Below are 19908 nucleotides of genomic sequence, written 5' to 3'. Positions count from 1 at the left end.
GGTTCAGAAATATTTAAGGAATACATACTTCCACCGTGAATTTGAGCAACATTTTATAAAAAAGATTTATTTATTTGAAAGGGAAAGATATGAAGGGAGAAAGAGAGAGAGAGGTCTTCCATCTGCTGGTTTTCTCCCAAATGGCAGAAACAGCTGGAGCTGGGCAGATCCAAAGCCAGGAGCCAGGAACCTCTTGCAGGTCTCCTATGGAGCTGGATAGGAAGTACAGCAGTCAATACTTAAACCAGTGCCTGTATGGGATGCTGACACTGTAGGCAGAGGCTTAACCTTCTATGCAGGCACACTGCCGGCCCCAGACAGACAGACCTTGCATTGGTTCACTCCCACAAATGGTTGCAACAGCTGGGGTAGCACGGGGCCAGAAATTCCATCCTGGTCTCCCACATGGGTGGCAAGGGCTGAAGCATTTAGATCATACTCCGCTGCTTTCCTAGGTGCATTAGCAGGGAGCTGGATCAGAAGTGGAGCAGCCTGGACTTAAAAGAGCTCTCAAATGGGATGCTGATGTCACAGGCAGCAGCTTAGCCTGCTATGCCACTATGCAGGCTCCTAGAAATATTTTCAACTGTACTGCTGTGCCTAAATTTAGATAGTGATGTCTCAGGTTTGATAAGAAGGTTCTTTGGAGAATTACTTACCTTAATCTCGCCATATCGGAAGGGATTTTGTACATCTCGGGCCAAAACAGTACTGTTCCCCTTGACCTGACCTGCAGTCACCACTCCTTTTGTGGTTACCATGACCACTGTTTCATTAGAGGAGGTCCAGGTAAAGTTGCCACTACCACCCTCCACCTGTGAAAAAGCACAGCCTTGTATTTAATTACCATAGGAGGATAAATGAAAATGTAAAAACTGGTGAAACAGTGTTTAGGGACAATAAAACTATAGAATAAACTATTTCTGTATATGTTAAGAAACTCTAACACTATAGAAAAGTAACTAAATGGGCAAGAAAAATACAAAAGGAAGATTGAGTAGTGATGGCATCACAAAAGGTCAAAAAAGCTCACAAGGGAACTTGACAAAGCAAGAAAACTCACAAGGAAAGAGTCTGTGGAAGACAGACAGAAAGCACACCAAGCTTCGCTTCAGATGATAACATTCAAAGGCATGATACAGTCGTCACCAAAAACTGATTTATAGTATTAGGAATGGGGACAGTAAAATGTAACATTAACCAAATGTTAATCCTTACCTCTTTGGGAATTCTTACATTACAGGACACCATACCTGCACTTTATAACGATACAACATTCCCATAGCATGATGAGGGAATGCCAGGAAGCTGGGTGTCAGCTTGATGGGGAAGTAAATCTTTACTTCTTGTTGGTGTTTGATTAGAAATTTTACAGGCTTAATATCTTTAGTCTATAAAGAACAGGAAAAAATGAACAAAGTAGATTTTGTAAGAATTGTTCTTAAATACATATTCATATACTCAGTGGTGTAATTACTCAAGCAGTTTTGATGAACAAAATAATTTACTCTTCAGTGAAGAAGCACAGCTACTATGTCTGATAATAAAGGAAATTTGCGAATTATCACAGTTAAAAGGTTCCTGAAATTAAAGTTTTATCAACACAGGAAATTGTAGTTTTAGAGAGAAAGGACCTTAGATATCCTTCATGGGGCCAGCACTGTGGCATAGCGGGTTAAGCCATGCCTGCATCCCTGGCATTCCATATGGACACCGATTTGAGTCTCAACCGCTTTACTTCTGATCCAACTCCCAGTTAATGCACCCAGGAAAGCAGCGGTGAATTCCTGCACCCTCGTGGAAGACCATGAAGAGGCTCCCTGGCTGTTGCCTGGCCCAGGCCCACCGTTGTACCATTTGGGGAGTGAACCAGCAGATGGAAGACCTCTCTGTGTCTCTCCCTCTTTCTCTCGCTTTGTTCTCTCTTTCTGTCACTCTGCCTTTCAAATAAATGAAATAAATCTTTAAAAAAATATATCCTGAAGTCAGTGCAGTGGCAGAGTGAGTAGAGGCGCCGCCTTCAGCCGGCATCCCATATAGGCACCAGTTGGAGTCCCAGCTGCTCCACTTCCAATCCAGCTCTCTGCTATGGCCTGGGAAAGCAGAAGATGGCCCAAGTCCTTGGCCCCTGCACCCATGTGGGAGACCCGAAAGAAGCTCTTGGCTCCTGGCTTCAGATTGGCACAGCTCTGGCTGTTGCAGCCCTTTGGGGAGTGAACTAGCAGATAGAAGACCTCTGCCTCTGCCTCTCCGTAACTCTGTCTTTCAAATAAATACATAAAATCTTTTTAAAAAGATATCCTTCAGTAAAATTAATAAACTATAAAGGGAAAGGAATATTACAACCCACTCAGGAGAAAATAAAGAGCACCCATAAAGGTGTTGAGGTAAAATTTAAATCCTCAGAGTTATATTGACATTTTCTCTTTGAAGGCAAAATTTAAACTATGTCTATAATCTATCTTTTGAGAATCCCTGAAATATTTATCAACAGTCACATATCTGTAATGATGGCCATGACTTTCTCCTCATTCTCTTTCTCTCTCTCTCTTTAAAAAAGATTATTTATTTATTTGAAAGGCAGAGTTACAGAGAGAGGGAAAGAAACAGAGAGATATCTTCCATCTACTGGTTCACTCCCCAGATGACTACAACAGCCAAGACTCAGCCAGGCTGAAGCCAGGAGACAGGAGCTTCATCTGGCTTTCTGGCTGGCGGGAGCCCAAGCACCTGGGTCACCTTCCACTTCTTTCCCAGGCACATTAGCAGGGAGCTGGATTCTATGGAGAGCAGCTGGGTCTCGACCTGGTGCCCTTATGGGATGCTGGAAGCTTAACCTGCTGTGCCACCATGCTGGCCCCCTCTCTTCATTCTCTTAAGGTAGCTGAATTATAAACTGAAAACAAGTCTTTTGGTTGAAAAGAAAATTTTAGTCCACTGAAATTGATTTTATAACTAAATTTTTTTAAAAAATTTCTTCCAGAGAGAGCGAGTGCTCCTACTAGACAGTAGTTCATTTTCCAGATGAACACAAGGTTAACAGCCAGGAACTCAATCCAGGTGTCCCATGTGATGACAGGGACCCACTTACTTGAGCCATCACTTGCTGCCTCTCAGGGTTCACATTAACAAGAAGCTGGAACAAGGAGCTGTAGCTGAGAGTCAAACAGGCCCCTCAACATGGGATGTGCATATTGTAACTGGTGTCTTAACAGATGGGCCATACACCCACCCCTTATTTTGGATTTTTAAACTTTTGAATTGTAAGATAATACATTTGTGTTGACAAAAAAACAAAGAAAGAAAAAGAAAAAAAGATTAATAAAAAGAAAAAAAAGGCACATATTTGAAAAGCAGAATGACAAATGGCCACAACAGCCAGGGCTGATCCAGGCTTAAGCCAGGAGCCTGAGACTCCCTCCAGGTCTCCCACGAGGGTGGCAGGGACCCTAGTACTTGGGCCATCTGCTGCTTCTTTCCCAGGTGTGTTAGCAGGGAGCTGAATCAGAAGCAAAACAGCCAGGACTCTGACATATGATGCTGGCCTTGCAGGTGGGGGCTTAACCTGTTGCACCACAATGCTAACACTCTTAATGGTTTTTAGGTCACTACTGAGGGACAGACACCAAGAAGAAATCTATTGGGAGCAGGCATCATATTCTAGGTCTTGACTGAACTCTTTTTAAAAAAATATTTATTTATTATTTATTTGAAAGGCAGAGTTACAGAGACGCAAAGGCAGAGAGAGAGAGAGAGAGAGAGAGAGAGAGAGAGGGAGGGAGAGGGAGAGGGAGAGGGGTCTTCCAACCACTTGTTCACTCCCCAAATGGCTGCAATGGCCGAAGCCAGGAGCCAGGAACTTCTTCTGGGTCTCCTATGTGAGTACAGGGGCCCAAGGACTTGGGCCATCTTCTACTGCTTTCCCAGGCCAAAGCAGAGAGCTGGATGGGAAGTGAAGCAGCCAGGACTTGAACCGGCACCCATATGAGATGCCGGCCCTGCAGGCAGAGGCTTTACCCACTAAGCCACAGCCCCGGCCCCTTGACTGAACTCTTACAATTCAAGAATAAAGTAACAGAATATAATGAGGAGCTGGTACTGTGGCGTATTGTGTAAAGCCGCCGCCTGCAGTGCTGGCATCCCATATGGCACCAGTTCAAGTCCTGGCTGCTCCACTTCCCATCCAGCTCTTTGCTATGGCCTGGGAAAGCAGTAGAAGATGGCCCAAGTCCTTGGGCCCCCGCACTTGTATGAGAGAACTGGAAGAGGCTTCTGGCTCCTGGCTTCAGATTGGCACAGTTTCAGTGGTTGCAGCCAAATGGGGAGTGAACCAGCAGATGGAAGATCTCTCTCTCTCTCTCTCTGCCTCTCCTTCTTTCTGTGTGTAATTCTGACTTTCAAATAAATAAATAAATCTTTAAAAAAATAATATAATGAGTTGATTCTAAGAAGACATTTTACACTGTAGAGAAAAAAAGGGAGAAGATAGTATATAAAAGGTAGAGGATAACATTATTTTTAAGTTTTTTTTTTTTTAAAGATGTATTTGTTTGAAAGACATAGGGACAGAGGGAAACAGAAAGTGATCTTCTACCTGCTGGTTCACTCCCCAAAACACTGGGCTAGGACAAACCCAGGAGCCAGGAATTCCATCTGGTAACCCACATGGGCCATATCCCACTGCTTTCTCAGGTGCATTAGCATGGAGCTGGATCAGAAGTGGAACAGTAGGGACTCCAACTGGTGCTCTGATATGGGATGCCAATGACATAGGCAGTGGCTTAACACACTGTGCCACAATGCCAGTCCCACATTAATTCATTCATTCATTTGAAATGAAGAGTGACAGAGAGAGGGAGAGACAGAGACAGAGACAGAGATATCTTATATCTGCTGGTTCACTCCCCAACTGGCCACAACAGCCAGGATTGGGGCAGGCAGAAGCCAAGAGCCAGGTATTCTATCTGGGTCTCCCATGTGGGTGGCAGGAGCTCAAGCACTTGAATCCTCATCTACTACCTTCCAGGATGCATCAGCAGGAAGTAGAATCAGAATCAGAGTTGCTGAGACACAAACCAGCACTGGCATATGGGATGCAGGTGTCCCAAGTTGTGGCTCAATTTGCTGTGCCACAATGCCCACCCCTATTGTTGATTTTAATTGCATTGTGATTTCAGAATAAGGGTAATCATAGAAGCTTTTCGGATCTCTTAAATGGATACTGAGCTGGAAATTTAAAGCTCTGATCTAATAATTTTCTTTCCCCATATGATGCAGCACAAGCCTATTATAGAAGTAACAATCAGTATCATCCCTTCACTAAAATATGTTGTCAGCAAACACTTGGCTACCCAAGGCCTTGCCTTCTATATGTGACTGCATTTTCTTTCATTATTTTTTGAAAGATTTATTTATTTATTTGAAAATCAAAAGTTACACAGAGAGAGGAGAGGCAGAGAAAGAGAGAGAGAGAGAGAGAGAGAGGTCTTCCATCCTCTGGTTCACTCCCAAATTGGCCACAATGGCCAGAGCTGTGCTGATCTGAAGCCAGGAATCAGGAGCTTCTTCTGGCTCCCATATGGATGCAGGGGTCCAAGGACTTGGGCCATCTTCTACTGCTTTCCCAGGCCATAGCAGAGAGTTGGATCAGAACTGGAGCAGCCAGGACTCAAATTGGTGCCCATATGGGATGCCAGCACTGCAAGGTGGTGACTTTACCTGCTACACCACAGCACCGGCCTCTTCTTATTCTTTCTTTCTTTTTTTTAATTTATTTGACAGGTAGAGTTACAGACAGTGTGAGAGAGAGAGAGAGACAGAGAAAAAGGTCTTCCTTCTGTTGATTCACTCCCCAAATGGCCACTACGGCCAGCATTGTGTCAATCCAAAGCCAGGAGCCAGGTTCTTCTCCCTGGTCTCCCATGTGGGTGCAGGGACCCAAGTACTCAGGCCATCCTCCACTGCCCTCCCGGGCCACAGCAGAGAGCTGGACTGGAAGAGGAGCAACCGGGACTAGAACCCAGCACCTATATGGGATGCTGGCACTGCAGGTGGAAGATTAACCAAATGAGCCACGGCGCCGGCCCCTCTTTTTTTTTTTTTTTAAACATTTATTTATTTATTTATTTGAAAGAAGAGTTAGAGTGAGAGAGAGAGAGAGAGAGAGAGAGAGAGAGAGATCCTCCATCCACTGGCTCAATCCAAAGAGGGCTGCAAGGGCCAGAGCTGCGCTGATCCAAAGCCAAGAGTAAGGAGCTTCTTCCAGGTCTCCCATGCAGGTGCAGGGGCCCAAGCACTTGAACCATCTTCCACTGCTTTCCCAGGCCATCAGCAGAGAGCTAGGTCAGAAGAGGAGCAGCTGGGACTCCAACCAACACGCATATGGGATGCCAGTGCCACAGGCAGAGGCTTAGCCTACTATGCCACAGCACCAGCCCCTGTGACAGCATTTTCTTCAAGTGATAATTTAAATAGCTGTGTTGCTGTTGCACGCTGTGGAATGCCAGTACTTACTTTATCACTGGAAACAGGACCATTAGTATGTTTAGTCTAATAATATATATTAGAGTCCCAAGAATCGACAGAGAACCTATTAATAATAATTAGCCTACAAGATGGCTCCCAATGATCTCTGACCCCTAATATTCATATCCTTGTGTAGGTCCCTCTACATTTTATCAAGATTGCTCTGGGGAGAGTGCTGTGGGTTAAGCTGCAGCCTGTGATGCTGAAATTCCATATGGGACTCAGTTCAAGCTCCTGCTGCTCCCTGCTAATGCACCTGGGAAAACAGCAGATCCCTAGATGGAGTTCCAGGCTGCTGGCTTCAACCTGCACCAGCCCTGGCCATTGTGGCCATTTGGGGAGTGAACCAGTGAATGGAAGAGCTCTCTCTCTCTCTCTCTCTCTCCCTCCCTCCCTCCCTCCCTCCCTATCTATAACTCAGCCTTTCAAATAAATAGATAAATCTTTTAAAAATTATTTTCTTAAAAAAAGTTTAGTTTAAGGGCAGGTCTTGTGGTGCAATGGATTAAGCCAATGCTTGTGATACCAACATCCCTCATTGGAGTGCTACTTCAAGTCCTGACTATTACAATTCTGGTCTAGCTTCTTGCTGATGTGCGTGGGGAGGCAGTTGAAGATGACCCAAATACCTGGGACTCTGTCAGTCGTGTGGAGTTCCTGGCTCCTGGCCTCAGTCTGATCCAGACCTGGTTGTTGCAACTGTCTGGAGAGTGAACCATCAGACAAAAGATTTCTCTGTATATCTCTCTCCTTCTCTCTGTTGCTCTAACTTTCAAATAATCTTAAAAAAAAAAAAGTTTGGCTGGCGCTGCGGCTCACTAGGCCAATCCTCCGCCTGCAGCGCCAGCACCCTGGGTTCTAGTCCCAGTTGGGGCGCCGGTTCTGTTGCGGTTGCTCCTCTTCAGTCCAGCTCTCTGCTGTGGCCCAGGAGGGCAGTGGAGGATGGCCCAAGTGCTTGGGCCCTGCACATGCATGGGAGACCAGGAGGAAGCACCTGGCTCCTGGCTTTGGATCAGTGCAGCGCCGGCCATAGTAGCCATTTGGCAAGTGAACGAACAGAAGGAAGACCTTTCTCTCTGTCTCCCTCTCTCTCACTGTCTATCACTCTCTCTCTCACTAACTCTGCCTGTCTGCTGTAAAAAAAAAAAAAAAAAAAAAAAAAAGCCGGTGCCGCGGCTCATTAGGCTAATCCTCCGCCTTGCGGCACCAGCACACCAGGTTCTAGTCCCAGTCGGGGCGCCGGATTCTGTCCCGGTTGCCCCTCTTCCAGGCCAGCTCTCTGCTGTAGCCCGGGAGTGCAGTGGAAGATGGCCCAAGTGCTTGGGCCCTGCACCCCATGGGAGACCAGGAGAAGCACCTGGCTCCTGCCTTCGGATCAGCGCCATGTGCCGGCCTCAGCGCACCGGCTGCGGCGGCCATTGGAGGGTGAACCAGCAACAAAGGAAGACCTTTCTCTGTCTCTCTCTCTCACTGTCCACTCTGCCTGTCAAAAAAAAAAAAAAAAAAAAAGATTGATCTAAATGACCAATAGAATATGGCATAAGTGCTTATATTAGAAAAGAAGAAAGATATAAAGCCAATTATCTTCAAAAGATTCTTCTACGATAAGAAACTTTAAAATAGAAAAACATATTAAATCCAAATTAAGTAGAATAAAAGTATAAATCAATGAAACAGAAAAAAATGAAACTAACAGCTTGTTCTTTGAAAAGAACAATAATATTGATAGATTCCTAGCTAGATTCATAAAGTAAACGAGAGACAGAAATTACCAATATTAGAATGAATGAGGAGACATCTCTACAGAGTCTGCAGACATCAAAAGATTAATAATGTAATATGACATCCAGCATCATATTGAATAGGGAAAAGTTGGAAGCATTCCCATTGAGATCTGGTACCAGACAAGGACGCCCACTCTCACCACTGCTATTCAAGATAGTCCTGGAAATTTCAGCCAGAGCCATTAGGCAAGAAAAAGAAATCAAAGGGATACAAGTAGGGAAGGAGGAAGTCAAACTATCCTATTTGCAGATGATATGATTCTATATATAAGGGATCCAAGACTCCTCTAAGATAACTTTTTTGTTTACTGACTTTGTTTCCCTTGGGTAAATTCCCAGGAGTAGGATGGCTGGGTCATATGGTAGGTCTATATTCAGATTTTGGAAATATCTCCATACTGTCTTCCATAGAGACTTTACCAGTTTACATTCTCACCAAAACTGGATTAGGGTACCTTTTTCCCCACATCTAAGAGACTACTGGAACTCATAGAAGAGTTTGGTAAAGCAGTAGGATATAAAGTCAATACATAAAAATCACCAACAGCTTTTGTATACACAGATAATGCCAAGGCTGAGATTGAGTTTCTAAAATCAATCCCATTCACCATAGCTACAAAAAAAATCAAATATCTTGGAATAAAGTTAACCAAGGATGTCAAAGATCTCTACTATGAGAATCATAAAACATTAAAGAAAGAAATAGAAAAAGATACAAAAAAATGGAAGAATCTTCCATGTTCTTGGATTGGAAGAATCAATATCATCAAAATGTTCATTCTTCTGCAAGCAATTTAGAGATTTAATGTGATATCAATCAAAATACCAAAGACATTCTTTTCAGATCTAGAAAAAATGATGCTGAAATTCATATGGAGGCACAGGAGTCCTCAAATAGCTAAAGCAATCTTATACAATAAAAAAAAAGTTTGAGGCATCATAATACCAGATTTCAAGACATACTATAAGGGGCTGGCTAATGCCCTGGCCAGAAGCATTGGCATCCCACATGGGTGCTGGTTTGAGACCCAGCTGCTCCACTTCCTATCCAGCTCTCTGCTATGGCCTGGGAAAGCAGTAGAAGATGACCCAAGTCCTTGGGCCCCTGTACCCGTGTGGGAGACCCGAAGACGCTCCTGGCTCCTGGCTTCGGATTGGCAGTTCCAGCCGTTGTGGCCAACTGGGGAGTGAACCAGTGGATGGAAGACCTCTCTCTCTCTCTCTCTCTCTCTCTCTCTGCCTTTCTTCTCTCTGTGTAACTCTTACAAATAAATTAAAAAAAAAGACAATCTACAAGGCAGTTATAATCAAAATATCCTGGCACTGGTAAAAAAAAAACAAAAACAGATAGATAGACCAATGGAACAGAATAGAAATGCCAGAAATCAATCCAAGTATCCACAACCAACTTATATTTGACCAAGGAGCTAAAACCAATCCCTGGAACAAGGACAGTCTCTTCAACAAATGGTGCTGGGAAAACTGGGTTTCCACATGCAGAAGTATGAAACAAGACCCCTATCTTATACCTTACATAAAAATCCATTCAACATGGATTAAAGATCTAAATCTATGACTTGAAACCATCAAATTATTAGAGAACATTGGGGAAATCCTGAAAGACATTGGCATAGGCAAAGAGTTCTTGGAAAAGACCCCAGAGGTACAATCTAAACCAAAATTAACCAAAAGGATTACACTAAATTGAGAAGTTTCTGTACTTCAAAAGAAACACTCAGGAAAGTGAAGAGGCAACTGACAGAATGGAAGAAATTATCTGCAGACTAGGCAACGGATAAAGGATTAATAACCAGAATATAAAAAGAGTTCAAGAAACTCTGCAACAATGAAACAAACAACCCAGTTAAGAGATGGGCCAAGGACTTAAACAAACATTTTTCGTTTCTTTCTTTCTTTTTTTTTATTATTTTTTAAGACAGAGTTACAGAGAGAGGTAGAGACAGAGAGAGGTCTTCCATCCACTGGTTCACTCCCCAGATGGCCGCAACAGCAGGAGCTGCACCGATCTGAAGCCAGGAGCCAAGAGCTTCTTCCAAGTCTCCCACATGGGTGCAGGGGCCCAAGGACTTGGGCCATCTTCTACTGCTTTCCCAGGCCATAGCAGAGAGCTGGATTGGAAGAGGAGCAGCTGAGACTACAACCAGCACTCATATGGGATGCCGGCGCTTCAGGCCAGGGCGTTAACCCGCTGCACCACAGCGCCAGCCCAAACAAACTTTTTTTTTTTTTTGACAGGCAGAGTGGACAGTGAGAGAGAGAGACAGAGAGAAAGGTCTTCCTTTTGCCGTTGGTTCACCCTCCAATGGCCGCCACGGCCGGTGCGCTGAGGCCGGCACATGGCGCTGATCCGAAGGCAGGAGCCAGGTGCTTCTCCTGGTCTCCCATGCATGTGCAGGGCCCAAGCACTTGGGCCATCCTCCACTGCACTCCCAGGACACAGCAGAGAGCTGGCCTGGAAGAGGGGCAACCGGGACAGAATCCGGCGCCCCGACCGGGACTAGAACGCGGTGTGCCAGCGCTGCAGGCAGAGGATTAGCCTATTGAGCCGCGGCGCCGGCCCCAAACAAACATTTTTCAAAAGAGGAAATCCAAATGGCCAAAAGACACATGAAAAAATATTTAGGATTACTAGCTGTCAGGGAAATGCAAATCAAAACCACAGTGAGGTTTCAGTTAGAAACCAGTTAGAATAGCTTTGATACAGAAATCAACAAACAACAAATGCTGGCAAAGATGTGGGGAAAAGGTACCCTAATCCAGTTTTGGTGAGAATGCAAACTGGTAAAGTCTCTATGGAAGACAGTATGGAGATATTTCCAAAATCTGAATATAGACCTACCATATGACCCAGCCATCCTACTCCTGGGAATTTACCCAAGGGAAACGAAGTCAGTAAACAAAAAAATGATCTTCATCTCCACTTTTATTGCAGCTCAACTCACAATAGCTAAGACACAGAATCAACCTAAATGCCCATCAACCAAAGACTGGATAGAGAAATTATGGGATATGTACAGTATGGAATATTATACAGTGGTAAAAAAAAGAAATCTGGTCATTTGCAACAAGATGGAGAAAACTGGAACACATACTGAGTGAAATAGCCAGTCCCAAAGGGACAATACCATACGTTTTCCCTGACCCGTGAGAACCAACAGAGCACCTAAAACAAAATCTATAGAAATGAAATTGACACTTCGAGAAAGCATTTGATAAGATTCAACATCAATTCATTATAAAAAACCTCAACAGGGTGGGCGCTGTGGTGTAGTGGGTAGAGGCACCACCTGCAGTGCCAGCATCCCATGTGGGCGTGTGTTCAAGTCCCCGCTGCTGCACTTCCTGTCTGGCTCTCTGCTATGGCCTGGGAAAGCAGTAGAAGATGGCCCAAGTCCTTGGGTCCCTGCACCTGTGTGGGAGACCCAGAAGAAGCTCCTGGCTCCTGGTTTTGGATCAGCACAGCTCTGGCCCTTGTGGCCCTCTGGGGATTGATCCAGCAGATGGAGGACCCCCCCCCCTTTTCTCTCTCTCTCTCTCTCTGCCTCTCCTTCTTTCTGTGTGTAACTCTGACTTTCAAATAAATAAATAAATATTTTAAAAAAACCCTCAACAAATTAGGTACAAAGGGAACATTCCTCAAAATCTTAAAGACTAATATGGCAAACCAATATCATACTAAATGGGGAAAGGCTGAAAGCATTTCCCCCCAAATCTGGAACAAGACCAGGATGTCCTCTTTTACCACTCTCATTCAATACAGTATGGAAAGTATTAGAAGGGAAACTAGGGAAGAGAAAGAAAGAGCAGCAGAATTGGAAAAGAGGAAATCAAAATATCCATGCTTGCAAAAGACATGATTTTGTACAACTCCACCAAAAAGCTGTTACAACTTATAAGCCAATTCAGCAGAACTGTAGGATACAAAATCAACATAAATAGCATTTTTATACACCAATAGTGATCTTGCTGAAGGAGAAATCAAGGCAGAAATCCCATTTGCAACAGCTACAAAAAAAACTAAATATTTAGAAATAAATTTAACCAAAGAAGTGAAAGATCTCTAATGAAAATTTATAAAACACTATGGAAGAAATCATCAATGATACACACAAAAATGTGGAAAGATATTCCCTACCCATAGATTGGAAGAATTAATATTGTGAAAATTTCCATACTACCTAAAGCAATCTACAGATTCAATGCAATCCCTATCAAAATACCAATGATAGGGGCCAGCATTGTGGCACAGTGGGTTGGGGCATCCCTTGCGATGCTGGCATCCCATATAAGAGTGCTAGTTCAAGTCCCAGCTGCTCCATTTCTGATCCAGCTTCCTGATACTGCTACTGAAAAAAGCAGTGGAAGATGATTCAAGTACCACTCATGTGAGAGACCATGATGGAATTTTTGGGTCCTGGCTATGTCCTGGCCCAGGTCTGGCTGGTGGGGTGATTTGGGAAGCAAAACAGCAGATGGAAGATCTCTCTCTCTCTCTCTCTCTTGCTCTGCCTTTCAAATAAGCAAATGGTGTCAGGATGGTTGAGCAGTCTAAGGTACCAGACTCAAATAAATAACTAAATCTTTTTTTTTTTTTTTTTTTTTTTTTTTTTTTTTTTGACAGGCAGAGTGGACAGTGAGAGAGAGAGACAGAAAGGTCTTCCTTTGCCGTTGGTTCACCCTTCAATGGCTGCCGCGGCCGGCGCGCTGTGGCCGGCGCACCGCGCTGATCCGATGGCAGGAGCCAGGAGCCAGGTGCTTCTCCTGGTCTCCCATGGGATGCAGGGCCCAAGCACCTGGGCCATCCTCCACTGCACTCCTGGGCCACAGCAGAGAGCTGGCCTGGAAGAGGGGCAACCGGGACAGAATCCAGCGCCCCAACCGGGACTAGAACCCGGTGTGCCGGCACTGCTAGGCGGAAGATTAGCCTAGTGAGCCGCGGCGCCGGCATAAATAACTAAATCTTTAAACAAACCAAAAAACAAAAATACCAGTGACATTCTTTGCAGAATTATTAAAACAATCCCAGAATTTATAGTGGAACCACAAAAGACCCAGAACAGCCAAAATGATCTTGAGCAAATAAATAAATAAAGATGGAGATGACAATATCTGATCTCAAAGCATACTACAAAGCTATAGTAATAAAACAATATGATATTGGCATTAAAAACTGACATACAGATTAATGGAACAGAATAGAGGGCCCAGAAATTAATACACATATGTACAGTCAACTGATTTTTAACAAAAATGTCAAGAACACTCATTACAGAAAGCATATTATTTTTAATAAATGGTTCTGGCAAAATTGGACATACATATGTAGAAGAAGGAAATGAGATCCCTACCTCTCACCATATACAAAAATCAACTCCAGGGACTGGCACTGTGGCATAGCAGATTAAGCTGCTACTCGTGACACCAGCATTCCATATGGGCACCGGTTCAAGTCCCAGCTCCTCCACTTCTAGTCCAGCTCCCTGCTAATGTGCCTGGGAAAGCAGCAAAGATGGCCCAAGTGATTGGACCCCTGCACTCACATGGAAGACCTGGACAGATGAAGCTCCTGGATCTTCTCTTTAACCTGGCCCCGTACTGGCCATTGCGGCCATTTAGAGAGCAAACAAGTAGATGGAAGATCTCTCTCTCTCTAACTCTGCCTTTCAAATAAATACATCCTTTTTTTTTTTTAAAAAAAAAAAGGCAACTCCAGGTGGATCAAAGATCTACATGTAAGAACTGAAACTATGAACTCAATAGAAAAAAACTTACAGGTGGGGCAGCTTTGCGGTACAGCAGGTTAAGCTGGTGTATTCCATATGAGTGCTGTTTTGAGCCCTGCTAAGCAGTTAGGAAAGCAGTGAAAGATGGCCAAAGTCCCTGGACCCCTGCACCAGATGGGAGACAGGGATGAATTCCAAGCTCCTGGCTTCAGCCTGGCTGAGCCCCAGCCTCAGCCATTGCAGCCATTTGGGGAATGAACCAGCAGATAGAAGATTTCTCTCTATTCTTCTCTTTTTGTAACCCTGTCTTTCATATAATATTTTTTAATTTCTAAAAATGAGAAAATATAGAGGAATTAATTTAAGACTTGGTATAGGCAATGATTTCTTGGATAAGACCCCAAGAGTGCAGGCAACAAAAGCTAAACTGGGAAAATGGGATTATATCAACATTAGAAGCTTCTGCATAGCAAAGGAAACGATCAATAAAGTGAAGAGACATCCAACAAAATGAGAGAAATATTTGCAAGCTACTTATATGACAAAGGAATAATACAGAATATACCAGCAATTCAAAAAACTCAACATCAACAGAAAACCAATCCAGTTAAGAAATGGGCAAAGGGGCCGGCGCTGTGGCTCACTTAGTTAATCCTCCGCCTGTGGTGCCGGCATCCTATATGGGCGCCATTTCTAGTCCTGGTTGCTCCTCTTCCAGTCCAGCTCTCTGCTGTGGCCCAGAAAGGCAGTAGAGGATGGCCCAAGTGCTTGGGCTCCTGCACCCGCATGGGAGACCAAGAAGAAGAACCTGGCTTCTGGCTTCGGATTCGCGCAGCGCTGGCCATAGCGGCCATTTGGGGAGTGAACCAATGGAAGGAAGACCCTTCTCTCTGTCTCTCTTACTGTCTATAACTCTACCTGTCAAATAAAGAAAGAAAGAAAGAAAAAAAGAAATGGGCAAAGAACCTGAACAAAGAGTTCTCTAAAGGTCACTGGTTTTAGTCCCGGCTGCTCTACTTCCTATCCAGCTCTCTGCTATGGCCTGGGAAAGCAGCAGTAGAAGATGGCCCATGCCCTTGGGCCCCTGCATCCATGTGGGAGACCCAGAGGAAGCTCCTGGCTCCTGGCTTCAGATCGGCATAGCTCCAGCTGTTGCGGCCATCTGGGGAGTGAACCAGCAGATGGAAGACCTCTCTCTCTCTCTCTGCCTCTCCTTCTCTCTCTGTGTAACTCTTTTTTTTTTTTTTTTGACAGGCAGAGTGGACAGTGAGAGAGAGAGATGAGAGAAAGGTCTTCCTTTTGCCATTGGTTCACCCTCCAATGGCCGCCGCTGCCAGCACGCTGTGGCTGGCGCACCGCGCCTATCCAAAGGCAGGAGCCAGGTGCTTCTCCTGGTCTCCCATGAATGTGCAGGGCCCAAGCACTTGGGCCATCCTCCACTGCACTCCCTGGCCACAGCAGAGAGCTGGCCTAGAACCCGGTGTGCCGGCGCCGCAAGGCAGAGGATTAGCCTACTGAGCCACGGCGCTGGCCATCTGTGTAACTCTTTTAAGTAAAATAAATAAATCTTTAACAAAAAAGAGTTCTCTAAAGAAGAAATACATGAAAAAATGCTCAGTATCACTAGCCATTAGGGAAGTGCAAATCAAAACTTCAAGGAGATGATCACCTCACTCCTGTTAGAATGGTTATTATCAAAAAGACAGAAAGGAACAAATGCTGGTGAGGACAGAGAATGGGGAATTCTTTTTTTTGCTTTAGTTTTGAAGATTTATAATTTTTATTGACAAAGTTTAAAGGGAAATTATTTTTTGAAAGATTTTATATTTGAGAAGTAGAATTACAGACAGACAGAGGGAGAGACAGAGAGAAAGATCTTCCATGCACTGGTTCACTTCCACAATGGCTGGAGCTGAGCTGATCTGAAGCCAGAGCCAGGAGCTTTTTCTGGGTCTCTTATGCAGGTGCAGTGGCCCTCTTTTACTGCTTTCCCAGGCCATAAGCAGAGAGCTGGATCAAAAGTGGAGCAGCTGGGACTCAAACTGGAGCTCATATGTGATGCCAACGCCACAGGCAGAGGCTTAGCATCTTATGCCACAGCACCAGCCCCTCTTTTTTTTTTTTTAAAGATTAGTTTATTTATTTATTTGAAAGGCAGAGTTACAGAGAGAGAGGGATAGAGAGGGAGATCTTCCATTCACTGGTTCATTCCCTAGATGGCCACAAAAGCCAGGGCTGGGCCAGGCTGAAGCCAGGAGCCAGAAGCTTCATCCAGGTCTCCCATTTGGGTGACAGAGGCCCAAACATTTGAACCGTCTTCATCTGTTTCTCCCAGGCCATCAGCAGGGAGCTGGATTGCAAGTGGAGCAGCAGGGACACAAACCGTACCCAATATGCGATGCTGGCACTGCAGGTAGTAGCTTAACCTGCTGCACTGCCTCTATGGAGATTTCTTTAAAAATTAGAAATAGCAAGGCAGGTGCTGTGGCATGGTGAGTAAAACTGTCACCTGCAAATGCCGGCATCCCATATGGGTGTCAGTTCAAGTCCCAGCTGCTCCTCTTTTCCTTGCTTCCTTCCTTCCTTCCTTGCTTCCTTCCTTCCTTCCTTCCTTCCTTCCTCTCTCTCTCTCTCTCCTCCCTCCCTCCCTCCCTCCCTCCCTTCTTTCTTTCTTTCTTTCGATTTATTTATTTGAAAGGCAAACTTAAAGATAAGGCAGAGGCAGAAAAATAGAGGTCTTTCATCTGCTAGTTCACTCCCCAAGTGGTCATAATGGCTGGAGCTGCACTAATCCAAAGCCAGGAACCGGGAGCTTCTTCTGGGTCTCCCACAAGGGTGCAGCAGGGGCCCAAGAACTTGGGCCATCTTCTACTGCTTTTCCAGGCCATAGCAGAGAGCTGGATTGGAAGTGCAGCAGCTGGGACTCGAACCAGAATCCATATGGGATGCCAGCACCGCAGGTAGTGGCTTTATTGGTTATGCCACAGTACCAAACCCAGCTGCTCCAGTTTCCATCCAGCTCCCTGCTAATGTGCACAGAAAAGCAGCAGGTGGTAGTCCAAGTGCTTGGGGCCCAGCACCCATGTGGGAGAACTGGAAAAATCTCCTGGATCCTGACTTCAGACTGCCCAGCCCTGGCCATTGCAGCCATTTGGGGAATGAACCAGCAGATGGAAGACCTCTCTCTGCCTTCCTACTGCCTCATAACTCTGTCTTACAAATAAATAAATAGGGGCTGGCACTGTGGCACAGTGGGTTAATGCCCTGGCCTGAAGCACCGGCATCCCTTATGGGCGCCAGTTCAAGTCCCAGCTGCTCCACTTCCGATCCAGCTCTCTGCTATGGCCTGGAAGAAGCTCCTGGCTCCTGGCTTCGGATTAGCGCATCTCCGGCCATTGCGGCCAATTGGGGAGTGAACCAGTGTATGGAAGACCTCTCTCTCTCTCTCTGCCTCTTCTCAAATAAATAAATAAATATTTTTTTAAAAAGCCTAGAAATAGAACTGCTATACAGTACAGCAATCCCACTATTGGGTGTGTGTATATATATATATATACATATATATATACAGACATGAAATTTTATCAGAGACACCTATTCCACCATGTTTACTATTGCACTGTTCTCAATAGCCAAGATATAGAATCAACCAAAGTGTCCATCATCAGATGAATGGTTAGAGATAATATAGAATACTAACCAGTTATAAAAAATGAAATTGGCTGGAACTAGAGAACACCATATTAAGTGAAACAAGTAAGACACAGAAAGACAAACACTGCATATTCTCACTCATCTGTAGGAGCTAAAAAAAAAATAAAACCAAAAACCTCAATCTGAATGCAGAATGCTGATTACTAGAAGCTGGGAGGAGAGGGACTTTGACAGAGGAGAGGCTGGTGCCGCAGCACAGCAGGTAAAGCTGCCGTCTGTGGTGCCGGCATTCTATATGGGTGCCAGTTTAAGTCCCAGCTGCCCCACTTCTGATTCAGCTCCCTGAAAGCAGCAGAAGACGGTTGAAGCTCTTGGGTCCCTGCATCTATGAGGGAGATCTAGAAGAAGCTCCTGGTTCCTGGCTTCGGGTAAGCCCAGATCCGGCTCATTCAGCCATTTGGGGAATAAATTAACTGATGGAAGATTCTCTCCCCACGCCTGCACTTCTCTTTCTCTGCCTTTCAAATAAATAATTTTTTTTTTTTGACAGGCAGAGTGGACAGTGAGAGAGAGAGACAGAGAGAAAGGTCTTCCTTTGCCGTTGGTTCACCCTCCAATGGCCGCCGTGGCTTGCGCGCTGCGGCCGGCGCACTGTGCTGATCCGATGGCAGGAGCCAGGAGCCAGGTGCTTTTCCTGGTCTCCCACGGGGTGCAGGGCCCAAGCACCTGGGCCATCCTCCACTGCACTCCCTGGCCACAGCAGAGGGCTGGCCTGGAAGAGGGGCAACTGGGACAGAATCCGGCGCCCCGACGGGGACTAGAACCCGGTGTGCCGGCGCCGCTAGGCGGAGGATTAGCCTAGTGAGCCGCGGTGCCGGCCTTAAATAAATATTTTTTAAAAATAAAATAAAAAATAAATAGGGGAAACAAGGTGTGGTTCATCAATTGTGACAAATATACGAATACAACGTGTTAATTATAGGGAAAGATATTGTGTCTGGCCCTGCTCCCACAGTCCACTGAGCTCCAAAGAGACAGCGCCAGGACAAGTGAAAGCCAGACAGGCACTGGGTGACTCTGTACCTCCACGAGGAAAAATAACTAAACAGGGGCAAAGGAGATGACATGTTTGCACATTCTTCATGCAAACTTGCTGGGGACAGCACAACAAGAAACATTCAGATGCTTCTGTCAACTCCTCAGAGTTTTCTAAGAAGTTCTCAGAGAAGTTCTCACGCCTGCTAAAGAGAAGGGAAAATTTGAAGACATGGCAAAGGCAGACAAGGCTCATTGTGAAAGAGAAATAAAAGCCTATCTCCCTGCTAAAGGGGAAACAAGAAAGAAGTTCAAGGGTCCCAGGCACTCAAGAGGGCTCCTTTGGCCTTCCTTGTTCCGTTCTCTGATAGCCCCAAATCAAAAGGGAACATCCCAGCCTATCCATTGGTGGTGCTGCAGAGAAACAGGGAGAAACGTGGAAGAACACTGCAGCAGGTGACAGTCCCCTAGAAAGAAGGATGCTAAGCTGAGGGCAAAACACGAAAAGGATACTGTTGATATTGAGCTAAAGGAAAACCTCATACAACAAAAAAGGAAGTTGTCAGGGCTGCAAAATGCATGAAAAGGAAGAGGAAGATGAAGAGGATGGTGATGATTAAGTAGGTTCTAGAACAGTTCTTTTTCTTGTCTGTGAAGCATTTCTGTACACAACTCCTTTTAAAGAAAAAAATTAAATATAAGGCTGTGTCAGATTTGTTTTAAATTGTACAGTGTCTTTTTTTTATGCATAGTTAACACACTATGATTGGGTCTTTGGACAGTCCTGTCCTGGTGGTATTTTAACCTTGCCTGGTGCAGTATGGGGGTTCTAAACTGGCATGGAAATTTAAAGCAGGTTCTTGTTAGTGCACAGCACAAATTAGTAGAGGTTCTTTCCACATTATAGTAGGGGTCCTTTCCAATGCATGGGACTAAAAATTTTAATTTCTTAAATAATTAGAGAGAAATAAAAATGTCATAAATCCCAATGAAACATCCCAGCAGGCGGAAGACATCAGCAAAAATGGCAAAGTGCAGAGTTACAAGAATCCCTACATAGAAAAGATGGGCAAAAACTCTTACAGTAACCATATCAGAACTCTGGGAAACTGCCAAAGGCTTATTGCAAGCAAGTGAACATGGAATCAAGAAAAAGGTGACATAAG

General features: G+C 44.9%; 1 protein-coding gene across 1 annotated transcript in view; it reads right to left on the bottom strand.

Moving 5' to 3' along the window:
* Nucleotides 1-19908, bottom strand: part of NUP210L (nucleoporin 210 like) — a 126625-nt gene that overhangs the window by 75628 nt on the left and 31089 nt on the right. Inside the window, exons 11-12 of the mRNA XM_002715340.6 lie at nt 1254-1391; nt 660-815 (exon numbers count right to left, since the gene is read on the bottom strand). Of these exons, the coding sequence (XP_002715386.4) occupies nt 660-815; nt 1254-1391 (294 nt within the window). The remainder of the gene's footprint in view (nt 1-659; nt 816-1253; nt 1392-19908) is intronic.

Source organism: Oryctolagus cuniculus, chromosome 7 (assembly GCF_051225735.1).
Source record: "Oryctolagus cuniculus isolate XC-2025 breed Fujian yellow rabbit chromosome 7, ASM5122573v1, whole genome shotgun sequence".
Taxonomy (NCBI): domain Eukaryota; kingdom Metazoa; phylum Chordata; class Mammalia; order Lagomorpha; family Leporidae; genus Oryctolagus; species Oryctolagus cuniculus.
Note: the sequence above shows the minus strand (reverse complement) of the source record. Positions and strands in the feature narration are given on the sequence as shown.